General features: G+C 28.0%; 1 protein-coding gene across 1 annotated transcript; it reads left to right on the forward strand.

Annotated features, from left to right (window-relative positions):
- Nucleotides 1–12498: 12498 nt before the first annotated feature.
- LOC137818250 (uncharacterized) lies at nt 12499–19002 on the forward strand. Its single transcript, XM_068621550.1, has 14 exons — nt 12499–13360; nt 13541–13627; nt 14137–14246; nt 14425–14475; nt 14596–14767; nt 14854–15174; nt 15249–15452; nt 15697–16182; nt 16428–16637; nt 16899–17087; nt 17423–17586; nt 17719–17871; nt 17965–18043; nt 18250–19002. The coding sequence occupies exons 1-14, from the start codon at nt 12926–12928 to the stop codon at nt 18691–18693; spliced, it is 3105 nt and encodes a 1034-aa protein (XP_068477651.1). The 5' UTR covers nt 12499–12925; the 3' UTR covers nt 18694–19002.
- Nucleotides 19003–19737: the final 735 nt, after the last annotated feature.

A 19737-nucleotide genomic window follows, 5' to 3' on the forward strand; every position in this document is an offset into this window, starting at 1 on the left:
CCCGAGTCGATTTTGGTGTGCGTCCAGGTTGAGTCGGCTTAGGCCCAATTCGAGCCAAGTTAGTGTATGTCCATATTAAAATGGATTTAATGTAATTGACAAAATGGATTTAACAATATATGTGATTTTGTTAAAGTGGATATGGATTTTAAATCCAATCCATTTATTTGGATTTGATGTAGATTGAATTTTGGAAAATCCAATCCATGTCCACCCCTACTTAATAATTGTTACTGGTCTGATAAATTCTCATACCTGACGACATCAATTAAAAGTGAAAAGGTATTAAAAAGTATATATAGAAATTTAACTATATAATGCATTAAAAAATAAGAAAATTGAAAGGTGTTTAATTTTTCGTCCAAAAGTTAAAATTAAGAGAAATAAAGAACTAAAATTGTGACTTGCCAGAAATAAGGGAAGAAAACTAAAAAATTGCGTTTGCCTGGAGTCGAATCCGGGTCTATTGCTTGGAAGGCAATTATCCTAACCGTTGGACTACAAACGCTATTGATGATAATGTCGTGAATTTAAAAGCTTTATTTTAGTATAAAAGATAGTAAATTGGGGTGATTTGGTGAAAAGATGCGCTGATTAGTGTGGAAGTATTGTGGAGTGAAGTAAAAGTTCAAAACTGATATACTAATACTATCTGTGGACAAGTTCATCTGCAATTCTGCTCTTTCAATTGCAAATTAATCTCTGTATATTTTAGGTGTGACTAACTGCTAAATTAAAATTTTAGTTCTTTTTCAATCTTTATCCATATTTTTATTTTTATTTTAGTCCTTCCATTTACAAAATTAGCAATTTTATCTTATAGTCAATTTTCCATGTTTTTTATTTTTACATTTAATTAATTAAAAAAGATTATGGTACCTTAAATGATTATATTAGATATAAAACTCAATTGGAACAAAATAAAATAAATAAAACATGTGCAAAAAATAAAAATTATATCACAATACACATTTTCTCAAATATGAGGATTAAATCCTGAAAAATATAAAATAATCAAGATTTCAAGAAGGAATTAAATGAAAATGATAGTGACAATTCAGTCATAATTAAATATAAATCTGATTGTTGCTTTCAAAAAAGTTAAATTTTAATTTTAATTTAAGAGGAACAGATAGTTTCTTCCCCTAAACTTAAGTATGATTAAGATGATTATATCTAATATTAAATCCAATGTCAATATCTTAACATTTAAACTAACATAATACTCCTATCTTCGTAAGGGTTACTCGACTTATTTATTAGTACATTTTAATCAAAATAAATAATGGAATACATCTTTAAGTTAATTTATTTAAGTCATTAGTATAATATATATATATATATATATAAAACAAGTTTAATAAATGTTAAGGTCTGATTCATTTGAATAATACAGATCTAGATTGATCAGACTTGGAGTGGTTATTTTAATATATTTTTTACTACATAAAATTGATCAATCAAGTTTAAAACCAAATAATACCACACATCACTTTAGAATTAATATCCAAGTCAGTATCGAGATACAATAAATATCATTTTGTTATAGTCTAATTTGCAAAATAAAAAAAAAATGTAAGAGACCTAATTTTCATACATGTTAAAGTTGATAAAAAAAAATAGTTATAGTATTTCCACTTTATTGTATTTGCAATATGATAATATCACTAATCAGGAAGATGATAATCCAAATATGTGAGTCAATTATCAAAATAATTCATAAAAGTAACTAATTAATGACTAATGAAATTAAGTTTGATGAATTTAAAATTCTTTTTTATTCTTATAAATATGATACATAAATTCAAAATTAAAATATATTTCATATTATATTAGTGCAAGGGGAAATGGATAAGTGTAAAACTATCACAAATAAATTAAAGGGTATACTAAATTTTCATAAAAAACCAACTTTGTTGATGAAGTGGTTAAAAGTTCCATGTATATTCATGGAACCTTTATTGGATTCCTATTGAAATAAAATGTTAATAATAAAATATATAAAAAAAAACTTGTAATTTTTCATTAAAATAAAAAAATAGTAATGCAATATTTTAATTTTATTACATAATTATACTAAATTTTCATAATGTTTAATGTTGGAGATCTCACATTGATTAAAGATGAGAATATTTCATTGTATATAAGTGAGTGCAAACCTCATTCTAGTTTTATGAGATTAAGTTAGGCTTAAAGTTCACTTCGTAATATGATATCATAGTTATTTAAAGCTTATCCTAACGAGTGTTATTGGGCTTATCAGACCACCCACTCTGGGGCCGTTATTGGACCACCCATAATATGTGTGTTGGAGATCTCACATCTCCTAGAGATGATAACAATTAATTGTATATAAGTGGGTGCAAACCTCATCCTATAAATCGGTTTTTTATTGGATTGAGTTAAACTTAAAGTTCACTTTGTAATATGGTATCAAGAGACATGAAACATTTAAAGGTCTATCCTAGCGAGTAAATCACCAAACTCGCCCTAAATTAAACATAATGATTTTTTTTCTACGAAAAAAATAAAATAAAAAAGATACTAAAATAAAAATCAACATTTCATTCAGTATACTTCTCTTTAAACCATACTCAAATAATATATTTGTTTAGAAAGAAAACTAAACCTAACATGTTGAAAGCTTCTTTTTCTAAGCCTTAAATCCTCCAATATTATGTATTGTCAGGTTTATCGTCTTCAAATTAAACTAATGGAATTTATAATATCTTAAGATGAGGGATTGATTATAAAACTAATCATAAGTAATAAGTCAAACCAAGACATTGATTAAATAATTGAGTAAAAATTGTTTATGAATATAAACGTGTGAAATAACATGATTGAATAAAGAATTGAGCATGAATTCACTAATATTCATTCTATAAAAAAGGTACATGGACCATAATTCAAATAATAATCAAAGTAGGAAAATTAATCACATTGGGTATGATTTTGATCACAAATAAGATGCCAAATTGAAAGATTACAGGTCCTCTTTATTGTGGTCCCTCTCATAAAATTCAAATTGTATTTATGGTTTGTTGTCCTCTATTGTCCCTCAATATTTTGCACCAATCTATCAACACTATTTTTTCACTACATTCTTCCATTTTGCAATTTCTAAATTCTTAACTTGGGCAAATATTTTGTTACCTTGGTTTCTCAAAGGCTCAAACCTACAACACATCATTCATTTACTCATCAAAATTCAACTTCAAGTTATAGATAAAATAGCTTACACTTTGTCTATGAAAATTAACTTAGAAATTGCCCATGGTGATATTTTAATATTTCAAATATTTATAAAATTAATAATCAACTTCAACTATAGTCAGGTTTGCTACGTCATAACAAATGAAAAAAAAAATTCTATAGTTATAAGTCTTGACAAAAGAAAAAGATAAAAAATCATAAAGATTGAATAATGGTAAAAAACGTTAAGATGATTTGGATTATTGAGACATCACATTTCATATAACAAAAAAGTCAATACATCACACTCTCATTCCAATAATATGTATGTCAATATTCTTTTTTATATATTTTTTTAAAATTATTTTGGAGTCAGCTTAAAATCTTTAACAAAAACAACTTATGAATAACATATAAACAATTTTTTTTATATAGTTTAATTTAAACATTTATTATGATCCAATTTTCTTGATATGGTAAGAGTTAAAAAAGTAAGGATTGGTTGAGTGCATCTTAAATAATAAAGAAAAGAAGAAAATAACATAAGTTATTTAGAATATGGAAGTATAATGAAATAAGTAAAAATAAAACAGTGAGACTTACATTATAAACTTTCCACGCCAAGTAGGAAGAATTTGTGTAGAAATTGTTTTTGGCTATTAATTGCTTAGTTTTTCTTTTTACATTATGCTTTTTCTTTTCTTCTTTTATCATTGTTTAATAGATCCAGAAGGTCTTTTTCTTGTTTTGAATTTATTCTTTACATTTTTGGGATGTTCTTTTTATCTCGCTTTTTTATTCTCTTCACTTGATGCGGGGTATTGGAATTTTGCCTGAAAAATCTTTTTTAAAGTTTAACTCAATTAAAAGTAATAAATTATATTAAAAATCGTTATGATTTTATAATAACCTATTTATAATCGTATTCACTCAAAATAAGTCTGATTAATAACGGAGAAATAGTTAACCTTACGTTAACTTTTTTGACACATTTTTTACAATAAAACAATATAAAAGTATAATATAATATATACCTATATATAAAAATATATTAAATTATAATTATTATTTTTACATTTTTTTTAAAAAAATTACTTTTATTTAATTTGTCTTATTTTATTAGTATAATATAATATTTTATCATTTTATATGAATTAATAAAATTATTTTTTATTTTTTTAAATTAATATTAATATATAATTTTTATATAATTTTCCATTCTTTTTTTAATGAAGAAAGAATAAGTATTCTCAAATCTTACGTATCAAATAAAATAATATTCATTTTTAATTATTCTATATATATTTTTTTTTTTTATAATTTTAACTCATCCAAAATTATTTAAGTATGTAGGTTAAATTTCTATTATTAAAGTTGAATAAAATAAAAAAATGGAAATAGAAAGAAACGATTATGCCGTGTTTCTGCTAATAATAATAATAAATATTAACAATAAAATACTAATAATAATATTTTAATTAGAATATCATTTTTTTTTCAGGAAACTTATTTTGTCTCTTTTTTTCTTTACAATTCAACAACCTTTGTTTTGTAAGTGAAGAAGAAGAGCAATAAAAGCAACCCCACGTGACAGTTTCATATGTACAGGCACAGGACCTGCGACACCGACAGCCATGGCAGTACCCTATTAAAAACTACATTTTTTTCTACTCACTTTTATATTTTTATTTTCTAAGAATTCTATTTTTTATTTATATTAATATATCACGTTTTGTTTTCGCCTTTTTTATTTTATAACTTCTGTTGAAGTATAAAAAAATAGATAAAGGAGTAGTTAGACAAGAGAAAAAAACTGTTTACAAAGAAAAAAATAAATAGTTTATTTCGTTCTTTTTAGCTAATCACGAGTTTGACTTCTTAAAAAAAATATTAACTTAACTATATATATACTTTGTTTTGATTTTTTATTATTTAATTTTGTTTTCCCTTCTTCATATTTTGTCATCTAAGAGTGTAACAAAATATTGACATGTTTATGTAAAAGGATGTTATTTTATCATTTCTAAACAATATTACTATTATTTTATTAGTTGAAAAAGTTGAAACTCTATTTCTTTATAGTTTTTCTTCTCAGATACACTCTTACTGTTTGATACTGAGAAATTTTAAACATTAAATCTTGATGTATAAATATAACCTTTCACCAAAACTAACTATGGAATTAAAAAATAAATTAAAATAAAATAGGTCTAGTATCAATTCTGGTTAGGGGTCACTCTCTGTAGTGGCCAAAGACAAGGGCAACATTAATTATATGGATCATTAAGGGTAATTGTGATGATGATTGATAATGATAATGCACCATTATGGTAATAAACCAAGTGATTACATTCACAAACATTAAGATTAACAGGGCAACCAAGTTTGGAAGATATATACTTATAGAAATAATGATTGCAATGTATTTAATTTGTGTTATTTTCAAGAGAAAAAGAACACACCCTTTTGTTTTATACTCTAATTTGTATCATGGCTTTACTTACGTGTGGTCTCTAAAAATTGCATATAATTTTCCTACCATGTTCATGTATTATTGGCAAAATGAGTGTACCTAGCACTTGGCCACTTGGAAATATCTATATTAGATTTTGGTGTGCACATATCAATTTAAAATTTCAAGATCTAAATATTTGCTTTGGATAAGGACAAAAAGTTTGTGTAGTAATAATAAAATTAAGAGTTAACTATGTTTTTCCTTCTTTACTTTTATGTTAATTTTTTATTTATTTTAGATATAGTAAGAAAATTATTAAAAATAATTTTACATATTTTTTTACGTAATAAATAGATTTATAGTATGAATTAAAATGTTAAAATATTTTGTATTAACTTATTATTAAAAATATTATAATATAGTTTATATTTAAAATTTGTTTGTTAGTAAACAAATATCGGTAAAAAATTATTCTAATATTTTTTTCACAATACTCACTAGATCTAAAACTTGAATTAATATTGTTCTCGAACGGTGTTGTAGTCTAGAGAACGATTGTTCTTTCAGTCCCTTCGGTTGACCACTATCTCTCCAAGCCTCCTGTTCTTCCTTCCTTCATAGGCAGGCGGGGATGGTACCTGCAGAAGACACTCCAACGCTCAAGTCAGTCAGGGTGTCAGAATATTGTAGATATTGACATACCTTTCTCCTTGGAATGTGTGTTTTATTTATATTACCTTAATGCACCTTCGTTGGTGGGTCGAATTAGGAGGTTGACTCATGCTTAGGATTGTGTTAAACAACTCTTAATTATAGATTAAGCTTACTGACTTGGTTAACCCATGGATCGTTATCAAGGGTCGGTCACATGTCGTCATGTGACCTTATCATTGTGGTTGATTGGTTGAGTGGTCAAGTTCCTGACCGGTCATGGTTCACTTGGTCATCCTAGTACAAATATAAAATCTAATTTCATGTTATAATATTTAACTCTAAAATTAATTGAATAATAGGAGTTCATGTTTGTGGTAAAATTTTAAATATATTTGTTTCCAAAAATTATTATATACTTTCCTATGTAACAATGAGTTTCAAAGGCGTCTGCTTATAATATTTTTGTGAGAATGTAAATGAGCCACCACTAATTTAAAAGAGTGGTTATATTTTCATACTATATTTTTTAAAAGATAAATGTGTTTAATGTCTTAAGAAATATGTAACATATTTAATATTCAATGTATATGAAATTATCTTCTTCTTTTTTTAAATTGAGTGGGAATAATCTAATGTATCGTTTTTATCGAAATACATAAAAAATTGAAAATTTCACGAAATGATTATGGTGAAGTAGTAAAATAAGTTATTAAAGCTTTTTTTTTCTTCAAATTTTCTGCTAGGGTTTTGAGTTTATTTCTTTTTGTTATCGAGATAGAAGTTGTATTCTTTTAATTCTTTATTGAATTCTTTTATCCCAAAAGATAAACTAAAAAATCAAGAAAAAAATAATGAATCAAATACAATATTTTGAGGATGTAACACAATTTTTTTTTTAAGGAATTACTATACAACTTCAGAATGTACGATATTGAGAGATATTATTAACTGATGGATAAAAACTATTATTAATACAGTAAATAATTTATCAATTTTTTTTAATAATATTTGTTGTATGAGAGATGATTGTGTTACTAAGACTTTGTTTGGATGAGTGAGTGGAAATGAAGGAGTGGATTTGAAGGGAAAGTGTAAAGAAAGTTTGAGTGTTTGGATTAAGGTAAATAGAGTGGAAAGTGTGAGGAAAGTTTATGAAAGTTTGTGAGTGGTGTGATGGGTGTGATTGAAATTATATTATTTTTAATTAATAAAAATGTAACTTTACATATTTGCCCTTATATTTTAAAATTGTTAAAAAATTAACTTTATTTATTTATTTATAAATTATAATTATTTTTTATTAAAAATATTATTTAAATACTTATTATTATAAATATTTGATAAAAACTTATTTTTATTATAAATAACATTATTAATTTTAATTTTTTAAATTAATATAATTATTATATAAATTTATTTTTTAATTATTAAAAAGTATATTTATTATTATTATTATTTATGTTTATAATTTATTATATATATAATATGATTAATTATGTTATTTTATTTTATAATTTAAATTATATTTTTTATATTTAAATTATAATTATGTTATAAATAAAAATAAAAATAATTTTAATTTAAAATATATGGGTAAAATAGTAAATTAATATTAATTAATTAAATATATATATATATATATATATATAACTTTCTTCGCAATGCGAAGAAAGTTTTGAGAGAGAAAACATTTTTGATTTTCGTATTTTTTAAATTATTTTGCATTGATTTTCTAACTTTCCTTGGTAAACAGTGAATTTGTGTTTTTTCGCTCCAAGAAACAAAGGGAGCCTAAGGGACAAGTATAATTGAGATTCAATTTATATAATATAACATGAAAATTAAAAAAAAAATCAAAAAATTTCAATAACTCGGCAATTTTTTTTACCTTTAATAGTCATTAGTCAGTTATTTGTACATTTTTTTTTTATTAATTTATGAAGTATATTGTTGAACATATGATTTTCAAATGTGAATAATGCCTACATATTCTTTATATCAAATTATAAATTAATGATTACATTTTTGTTTTATAAATACGGCTATAATATACTTGTGATGTTTTATATTTAGGGTTTTCTTTAGTTTGGATTTTTAATTCAAAATAATTTCGAACCTCTTAAAATAGAGTTGTTTTAATCTTTATGACAATGAAATTAACGTTGTGGTCATCTAAAAATATTAATGTTATAGTTAAATGTACATGATGTTTTCAGTTTTTTTTTTCATAAAATAAAAGTTTATTATATATGTTAAGACAATATGTGTTTAGTTAGACTTTTATTTTAAAAATATGTACAAAACAACTTTTTCAGTCTTTTAGATATAAACAAAACTAGTTATTTTAATAATTTTGTGTCTCAAGATAAATCTAACATCTCATTATATACTATCTTCAAATAACATACATTTCATTGATAAATGTTTAGCATTTGATTCTTAGGACTTTAGTTAAAATATCTATAATTTAGTGAGTTCATGAAAGATGTATTTTATAAATCTTTATTAGCTAATTATTAAACTTTACAATTAACTCGTTAGATCAGTTAATTGAAATATTTGAAGACAAAAAGTCCAATTATAATTGAATTTTTGAAAAATTAAATATTAAAAATTTGTTAAGTCGAATCAACATCAAGTTATAATTGTGTAACTTATTAACCATTATTATTTTTAATTGGTTAATTCTCTTTTTAAAAGTACAAATGTAATTCTATTTGAAAACATCAATGACAATTATAAAGTTTTTAGAAACATACAACTAATCTTAAAATTTAAAAAATAAATGTAGAGTTTAAGTAAGGGTAGACAAAAAAAAAATCAATTAAGACAAACTGTTTCATTTTTACACTATTAAAAATTCATTTATTTAAATATGATTTTAATTTTGATCCATATTTTGTATTTTTTTTAAATGAGATTTTCATTTTTTTTATTGAATTTAAAAATGAAGAAATATAAATTTCCAATCTAATCCAATCACCCTTTATCATGGAGGTGAACGGCTGAGGTGCAGATATAAAGTTGCAAACTCTAATCCAATTTTCCTGGAGGCTTTCACTGACGCACCATTTCTATGATTTTCTTTAGTAGATAATTTTGTATTTTACGAAAAATATACAGAAGAAAAAAGGACATGAAATAAAATATTAATTTTTTGTTTTTCATTGGAAAGAGAAAATGGAAAACATTCATTTTAGAATTCTGAAAAATAAATTCTCCTATCGAATTGACATCAAATAAGTGAAAATTATCCCTTTTATACAATTTATTTTAGTATTTTAAAATTAAATGATTTTTATAATAAAAATAGTAAATGAAATGTTTTATCTTAATAAAAATAATAAAAATAGTGGAGTAATTTTTTATTAAGATTTTTTTTATCAAAGTTAAGGTGTGTGTATTACAATTTTTTTAAAATTAAACGTATTAAAATTATTTAACTTATATTTAGTTCAAATAGATATAAAAGAAAGTGAAATTAGAATAAAAATTTATAAAAAAACCAAACTTGCGTATTTAAATATATATTTTAAATAAATAATAAACATAAAAATGTTAAACTACAATAAAATATTGAAATTAATAAATAATTAAAAAATAAGCTTAACATAAAAAAGTTTAATAATTAACTTTTATCACACAAAAAATAAAATTTAAATTACATTATACTAATAATTTTTCAACATTAAGTAGAATTATAAAAACCAATTTATAAAAATATTATTTAATTTAAAATCTCCATTAATTTAATTTAATTTGGATTTATAAAAATCTCCATTACATTTATAAAAAACATGGATTTCGAAAACATAATGAATTTTGAAAAATATGTACTTTTATAACATTTGAAATTTTAATTACTATATTAAAAATGAACGTAAAATATTATTATTATTATCTAAAAGCTAAACAACTATTTTTAAAGATGAACTAAAACATAAATATTCTAAAAAAATAAACTAAAAAACATATTAAAAAAGATAAACTAATCTTATCTAAGACAAAAAGAAACTAACTAACATGTTTTATCACTCCGAATGATACCTTTTATAAAAGAAAAATAATACACATAGTCACAAAATGTGTAGCTAAAAACAGTATCTTCCCATACAAGTAGTATATAGTTCTTATAAATGTTATTCAACCCTTTTAAAATACAAAGATTTAATTAACATCTTCATATATACAAATAAAGGCAAAGAATCACCAATTTTAATCGCTGAGATTGATATGAATATTATGTATCTTGTCCACCTTAGATATTTTAGCTTTCTCTCAAAATTTTCTGTCCCATTAACACTAATATGGAGACTATTTTTTATGACAATGTTTTTTTTTTTTTCAATTTTGCCACTTCCACCACCCTCCTTAATAATCTTTTCTAGGCTGATTTATTTTCTATGATACCCAACAACACCCATGAAAGGTCCTTGCTTCTAAGGTTTGTTCTCACACCATTTATCCATGCATTCATGATGTAAACAAGAATATGAAATGAATCTCCCACTTTTCATCAGAGGATCCAACTCAAACTCAAATAAGTAAGTATGGGATGGAAAAGAAAAAAAAAAGGAAAAGTAAGTGGAAAGAAAAAGTGATTGCGTCTCAATTGAGATATGTTATAGTAAATTTGCGAGGAAAATTTATTTGAGTTTTTGAGTGATGTGATGTTGTGAGGTGTTTTTAATTTCTTTTAAAAAATATAAAATATAAGTTTACAAATTGATCATTGTATTTAAAAATATTTAAATAATGAAATATGATGTATTTTGTGTAAATTCGAGTTAATTGAAATATTTTAAATTATTTTCGGTACAATTGAATAATTTATTTCGATACCATTAAATAATTATTTTTGAAAAAATACAAGTTAGTTAATATTATCGAAACATAAAAATAATCATAAAAAAATATTATATAAGCATATACAAATTTATTGTTATATTTAATTATACATTTAGAAAGTTTTTTATATTCATTGATTTAGATTGTATGTAAATACATAACCATGTAGATATTTTAGATGATATTTTATAATAAAAAAATATTATATATAAAGTGAATTGTACAACAAATTTATTTATAAAGAAAATAAAATACATAGAATAAAGTATGAAATATCATAATATGATAATTATTGCATGAATGATAAAACAAAAAAAAGTCAAAAAGGAAAAACACCACCGTCCTAGATGGCTTTCCCCTCAAATCGTTGCATATGAGAAGGATGAGAGAAATTACTGTTTATGTAAATTCACTCTCCAATCCAAATCATGAATATCCATTCACATGTACAACCCTTTAAGCAAAGAGATCCTAATGGAAACTATTTTTTTATGACATTTTTTTTCTTTCAATTTTGCCACTTCCACCACCACCCTCCTTAATAATCTTTTCTAGGCTGATTTATTTTCTATGAAATAAAGCAATGACAATTTTGTCATTGCAAAAAACTTACTCCACTTTCCTCACTTCTCATTTCATGGGTGACATTCCCCCCTCCACCTTCTCATTTCCTTTTCACCAAATCAGCATAAATTCATATACCTAAATGTGAATCGAGCAAACTCTTTCTTAGCCTCTAAATCCACCAGAATAGTGGAAACACCAACTAAACAAGCACTAGATGAATTGACCGATAAAGGATGATGATAAAAAGTGAATTAAAAAAATAATTAACATGAACAATATCACCATAGAAATCATGAGACAGCATGGAGTAAAACAAACATACTAAAAAGAAAGTACAATAATAAAAGATTATGCCTTTGATTGATCTAAAAATTACTAAAAGCTAAAATAACGGTGCACAGAAGTAGTTCAGGATAGCATTCACCTTTAATAAATTATCATATTGACTTGACTAGAAATTTCATAAAATCTATATGCAGATTTGGTTTCTGCTATCATATTCAGACTCTACCTGTAAGGAAAAAAGCTCAATAATTCGATCACATAAAAGGGTTTCAGAATACTTCATACCTCACCAACATTTGATTTTTTTTTTTTCTCCACAACTTTTACTCTGCACGCGTGACCCCACGCTTTTCACTCGATGCGCGTGACAAGATATTAACCATTTCCAAATTGGTAGCATAACAAGATTTGTTGAAGCTTATATAACACAGACATATAACACTTTCATTTTACCAAAAATAAATAAATAAATAAATAAATAAATAAAAGAACACACATTTGCACTTACCCTTTCAGACAGCAAAAATATTGGTCCATTTAATTGTCCTTTGTTTTTCCTATTTTTTTTTTCAGATTAGATTCGTTTCGTTCCCGAGTCTTCAGCTCACTGGGCATTGTCTCTTCCTTGTGCAACCCTTTCCACTCGTCAAATCTTCTTCTTCCTTCTTTCTTTCGTCTTCAGTAAAATTCACTGAACAGTTCCCGCACCAAATCACCCAAATCCACATCAGAACCCTGTTTTTTCACACGCAGTACCTTTCCTGGTCTTTTACTTGAATTCAAGCACAAAGTTTGGGTCTTTTTCAGCTCTGGTTGAACCCTCATTGAAGGGGTGGAATCTGGGTGTTCGTCTGCATGCGAGGTTCCACCCAAGTTTGAAGCTTTTCCCCATTCTGTTGCGACCCAATTGATGGGACTCTAATGGGTTCCTTGGAATCTGGGATCCCATTGAAGAAGGGGAGCTTGTTTGGTACTCAGTTCACTAAAAAAGAGAAGAACCCTTTTTCTCACAGGTTCAGATCGAGCTTTTCGAGGCTGCTCTTTAAGAAGCTCGATTACGTGCAATGGATTTGTACGGTGGTGGTGTTTCTTTGCTTGGTCGTTGTGTTCCAAATGTTCCTGCCAGGGTCGGTTGTGGAAAACTCCGAGGAGTCGTTGAAGGCGGTGAAAATGCGGTCTGATAATTTGTTCCATTATGGAGAAATTCAGAAGGTTGTGTCGGACATTGGGGAGGATGCCGTTTTTTTGCCAATGATTTTGGAGAAATTTAGGAGACGCGGTGGTGGGGGTATGGATGCGGGTTTGTTCAACCACACAGTGCAACATTTTGGATACAGGAAGCCTCAGCTGGCAATGGTTAGTTCAACTATTTTCAAATAATTTTTTATCCATTTGTGTATTTAGGTTGTGCATGCGGTTCACTTCAGCATGGTTTTATTCCTTTTTCATGATAAAACGGGGGTAGGTTTTACATAAATTTGAAACTGTTTAAGTTAGAGTATTTCTCTCTTGATGTGATTTTGATTTCGTTTGAAGGTGTTTGGAGAACTGTTGGTTGATTCTCACCAATTGCTTATGGTAACTGTCGCTACTGCTTTGCAAGAGATTGGCTATGAAATTCAGGTACTCCGTTTGCAGTTTGTTTTCGGTATTTTATACTGGAAAATTGGTGAGTTTAGGGAAAAGAAAATGAATGGGGAGCCAGCTAAATCATCATTGTCTCACTATGGTGGTGACTGTGGTGCTTTATGTCTGGAAGTGATGGGGAATATATAGATGTTGAATTGCTGATAAAAAAAAATATATAGATGTTGAATTATAAGAAAAATGTTTGTTTCTTGTATGTGCTCTTTCTGTACTATTGGCTTCAAATTTCAAATGCCTCATTGGATTAGTGAAAATACTTCTCAATATATTCATTCAACTTGAACACATAATCTTGGCAAACAAGTATTTGAAAATTGAAGTAGGATTACTGGTTTAAAAGTGTAGATTGAGTTCCTGAGAGTTGTGACACGTCAAACTGAGGCTAAAAATTATTAATGAGATGTTTGCCCACATCATTTTCAATATTTATTTTTAATCAATTTTATTATGTTTATTTTAGCTCAAATATTCTCTATGTTTTGCAGGTCTTTTCACTTGAAGATGGACCAGGGCATAATGTGTGGAGTAATTTAGGAGTTCCCATCACTATCTTTAGAACTTGTGATAAGCGAAACAACACTGTAGACTGGCTAAAGTATGATTGTTCTTCTAATTTTATTTCTTGACTATGCATTTTGTACAGTTTTAATAATTGAAACGTGTAGAAATTCGAATCAAATAGGAAATTAAGCTGATAAAATGACTGTTTCTTTAAGCTTTTTGATCATTGTATATCTTCTCTACATCGAAGCTAATGTCTGTTTTCCCCCCAGCTATGATGGTATAATTATGAGCTCTCTGGAAGCCAAGGGTGCCTTTTCTTGGTATGATACTTGATTGTTTTTTCCTGAATCCTTTACTGCCTTTGCACCCTCGACTTGTGTTTGAGGTTTTTGGCATGAATATCCTTATTCAAGTAACATGAGTGATTTTATTTTGTACAGTTTTTTGCAGGAACCTTTCAAATCCATCCCTCTTATATGGATTGTTCATGAAAATGCTCTTGCTTATCGATCAAGACAATATACCACTAATGGGCAGATAGAAATTTTGAATGATTGGGGAAGAGTTTTCAATCGTTCAACAGTTGTTGTCTTTCCAAACTATGCTTTGCCGGTAATATCTATGGGTCAAATTATTTATTTAATGTTTGATACATTGAAATCATATCTGTGACACATGATTATTTTGTAATTACACAGATGATTTACTCCACATTTGATGCTGGAAATTTTTTTGTTATTCCTGGTTCCCCTGCTGAAGCATTAGAGGCAGAAGCATTTATGGCCTTACAGAAAGATAATTTGCGGGTCAATATGGGGTATGGCCCAGAAGATGTAATTGTTGCAATTGTGGGCAGTCAATTTCTGTACAAGGGCATGTGGTTGGGGCATGCCATTGTTTTACGGGCTTTAGAACCACTTGTGACGAACTTCCCTTCAAACAAAGATAATTCCAGTGCACAACTACGAATAATTGTTCATAGTGGGGAATTAACAAATAACTACAGTGTGGCTCTTGAGGTATATATCCTACTTCTCTTTGTTTTTTGGCTAAATAATTTGAAGTTTCTCATCTTTTTATGCTCTTACATTAGACCATGGCGCATAGCTTGAAATATCCAAGAGGTATTATAGAGCATATAGCTGGAGATTTGAATGCCGATTCCATTCTTGGCACCGCAGATGTAGTGGTATATGGATCCTTTCTTGAAGAACATTCTTTTCCAGAGATTTTGATAAAAGCTATGTCGTTTGAGAAACCAATTATTGCTCCAGATGTTCCCATGATCAGAAAATACGTAAGTTTGCATTCTAATCTTTTACGTTAGCCATATCACGATTCTAGATTGTTGGTTGTTTTTTATCAATCTTTAATTTGACGTCTCCTGCAATAATCCAGACTAGTTTTTTGGGCGTTTAATAACTTCCCTGCATCTAAAATGTTGTCAATTATTAATTTTTAAGTTACAATATGAAGAGTTAAAGTTTCTCATATGATGTATTTCTAAGGAGACTGCTGACTATCTTGTTGACATTAACTAGGTTGATGACAGGGTGAATGGCTATCTTTTCCCAAGGGATAATATTAGAGCTCTAAGACAAATTTTATTAGAAGTGATCTCAAATGGGAAAATATCACCCTTGGCTCGTAACATTGCCTGTATAGGGAGAAACACTGCAAAGAATCTTATGGTTTCAGAAGCAATTGAAGGATATGCATCTTTACTTCAGAATATTCTCAGGCTTCCATCGGAGGTTGCTCCACCCAAGGCTGTTTCAGATATTCCCCCCAATGTTAAAGAACAGTGGCAATGGCATTTATTTAAAGCTGTGCCAAATATGACATATAAAAATAGGGCATTAAGAAGTAAGACGTTTTTAGATAAATATGAGGGCCAGTGGAATCGTTCTCAGAAAAATAGATCCATTACGACAGGTGCAGCTAATGATATATTTGTATATAGCATATGGGAAGAAGAAAAGTATACTCAACTGGCCATTACCAAAAAAAGGAGGGAGGATGAAGAGGTGAGATCAAGGAATGTTCTAATTTATAGAAGAGAAATGCTATATCTTTCTAAAACATCAAATAATTTTCCTAGTACTCTATAGTTGTCAATAAAACACTAAGTGTTCAAATTTTCTTAAGGAGGATTATTTGGAAGAATGATTAGGAGAATTTAGGATTATTCTTTACGAAATTAGGGTATTGGATCTTTGATGACTTCCATTTCTGGTGAGTAAAGCTTAACTCGTTTTGAGCTTTAATGCAGTTGAAGGATAGAACAGAGCAGTTTCATGGAACATGGGAGGATGTATATAAAAATTCTAAGAGGGCTGATCGAGCAAAGAATGATTTACACGAAAGAGATGATGGAGAGCTTGAGCGTACAGGACAACCACTATGCATTTATGAACCTTATTTTGGGGAAGGATCCTGGCCTTTTCTACATAAAAAAACACTTTATCGAGGAGTTGGCCTGGTAAGTTGGGTGTTTTTGTTTTATATCGTATACTCGTATTAATCTATGTTTATCAGTGATTGTAATACACGAGTTTCTGGTCTTGTGTATGGAAAAAAGGCTTTATTTGGAGAGACCTAGGGATCTTTAGATACCCCTGGTGTACATTACTATAATAATAATGCCCCAAATATTCTGTAATAGTAGTGCTTTCTCTTCAGAACAATTAGTGGTTGGCTTCTTATTTCAATCTGACACAATGAATGTGCCGGATGTTTGCAGTCCGGTAAAGGTCGAAGACCAGGGAGAGATGATGTTGATGCTCCTTCTCGTCTTCCTCTGCTTAATAATGGTTATTATCGAGATTTACTTGGTGAACATGGAGCCTTCTTCGCAATTGCAAACAGGATTGACCGATTACACAGGAATGCTTGGATTGGATTTCAGTCTTGGAGAGCAACAGCAAAGAAGGTAAATATGATTGTTTTCCATGTCTCATTTCTTTGGTGATTATATTTGTTTTAAAAAATATTAATTTTATCATTGTCAATCATTTTTAGTTTAAATGTTGTGGACTTGTGATGCTTATTTAATGTTCACCCTTTTTTCCTGTTATATTTCTAGATGCATTAATTGTCGGTATTATAATCAATAAGGTATTTAAAGCTAGAGGTTCTTGTCTAATCAGAGGAATATGTGTATGGTTGAAAGATAGAAAGATGACTTGAATGGAAATGATAAATTGGATGTCTTAAATCTGTCTCTTGTTCTTGCTTTTTTTGACATTTAGTGTGGGGTTTTAACAGACATCATTGTCCGGAACTGCTGAAAATTCATTATTAGATGCCATCCAATCCAAAAGGTTTGGGGATGCACTATATTTTTGGGTTCGCATGGATATGGATTCACGAAACCCTTCGCAAAAGGACTTTTGGTCATTTTGTGACGCCATTAATGCAGGAAATTGCAAGTATGATCTCTTAAATCCATTATGTTTTAATCTTGAGTACATGAAAGCCTGAGTCTTTGACCCTTGCTTTCATTTTCTTTTACATTTTTAAAGACTTTGCTTGATTTTCTCTACATTTGTGTTTGAGTAAAGGTTTGCTTTCTCAAAAGCCATGAGAAGAATGTATGGGTTAAAAGATGATGTGGATTCTTTGCCACCTATGCCTGTAGACGGTGACACATGGTCTGTCATGCAGAGTTGGGCTCTGCCTACCAGATCCTTTTTGGAGTTTGTAATGTTCTCCAGGTATAAACTAGGTTCATTTCGCCAATATAAGAAAATTATTCTCTTGTACTAGTTTGAGAGTTAAATAACTGATGTAAACTACCATTTCTGCAGAATGTTTGTGGATGCAATGGATGCACAGATGTACGATGAACACCATTCAACAGGACACTGTACTTTGAGTTTGTCGAAAGTAATTTGCTTCTCCAAAGGATCAATTTACATGTTTTAAATTGCAACAGAAGGGTTTTTCTTAACTATTACGAATTTCTTTTGAAAAAGTTCTTAACTATTACGTAAATTTGTAATGAGCATATTTACTTTCAAGTACATTATATCCTTGCTTGCTACTTAATTTTGCACCACTTGTCTAAAAACATGGATGAAATAAAATTGCAGGATAAGCATTGTTATTCACGGCTTCTGGAGCTTCTTGTGAATGTGTGGGCATATCACAGTGCAAGGAGGATGGTGTATGTGGACCCTGAGAGTGGTGTAATGCAGGAAGAACACAAGTTCAAGAGCCGCAGGGGTCAAATGTGGATCAAATGGTTCTCATACAGCACCCTCAAGAGCATGGATGAGGACTTGGCAGAGTTATCAGATTCTGAGGATCCTGGGAAGCATTGGTTGTGGCCTTCAACAGGTGAAGTATTCTGGCAAGGTGTATACGAGAGAGAGAGAAGTTTAAGGCACAAAGAGAAGGAAAAGAGGAAGCAAAAGAGTATAGAAAAACAGAACAGAATGAGGAAACGTCATCGCCAACAAGTGATAGGGAAATATATCAAGCCCCCACCAGACGAGGAAAGCTCCAATTCATCAATGCTTGCAGTAACAGCATGATGATGACTTTAGAACCATTGTTTTGAGCAGTGTTCCTCGTATAAAAATTCATTTTTATTTGATTTTGCTTAACATAATAGTGCTTTTGGTTCAGAAAGGATGCACATTTCTGTTAAGGGTGATGATGATCGAAAGAGAATGCATCCTTCTGGTCATTCCTACTTATAAATAGCTAATGTGTAAAGTATCTTTTCTTTTTTGACTTATATTCTGTAATTCTATTATTTCAGAATCATAAATTCTTTCAGAGAAGTGTGGCAAAATTGTACTGTTGGTGGCTCTGTCAATCTAAATGAATAATTAACTACAGTCTTATTACTTTACTTTTTCCACGCACCTTAAAGGCAAGACATTCTAGAGCTGCAAAAATAAAAATAAACAGAACTTAATTAATGTTAAGTTGAATCAAACTTATATAAAATAATTGAATTGTTTTTTAAAATTGAACCGAATTATTTTTAAGCGTAGTAATTTGAAACTGAAATATTATTATTATTATGAAACTATTAAAACTTATCCAAATATTTACTTATTTTACTCCAAAGCATTGTATTTACAAATAATAACCCTCCTTGACTGAGGTTGACCTACATATCCTAACTAAAATATAATTTCACAATTCCTCAATTCTTATCTTTGTACTATTATTTATGTTTTATTGTATTTATAAAAATGCTGATAAATAAAAATAGAAGTGTACATGTTACAATTGCATATAAATTATCTGTACATGTTACAATTGCATTTAAATTATTTTCTTTTTCTGTCACATTCCTTGAATGTGGACTATGAATTATTATAACATGACATAACAAAAATGGAGTTTAGTAAATAAGTCATGTAGGAACTTACCCTTCTAATTAATTGAAATTTCTTAAAGTGCTCTTCATTCTTTCAATTAAGTCCTCAAAGTACTAAAATCAATTCTTTATTTTTTAATCATAAGAGTAATCTATCACATGCCTAATCATGAAACCACAGTATTGGTGAAGACTATTTACTTATTTTCTCATTTTATTACTTATACTATAACACATATTTTCA

The sequence above is a fragment of the Phaseolus vulgaris genome, chromosome 10 (genome assembly GCF_000499845.2).
Source record: "Phaseolus vulgaris cultivar G19833 chromosome 10, P. vulgaris v2.0, whole genome shotgun sequence".
Taxonomy (NCBI): Eukaryota; Viridiplantae; Streptophyta; class Magnoliopsida; order Fabales; family Fabaceae; genus Phaseolus; species Phaseolus vulgaris.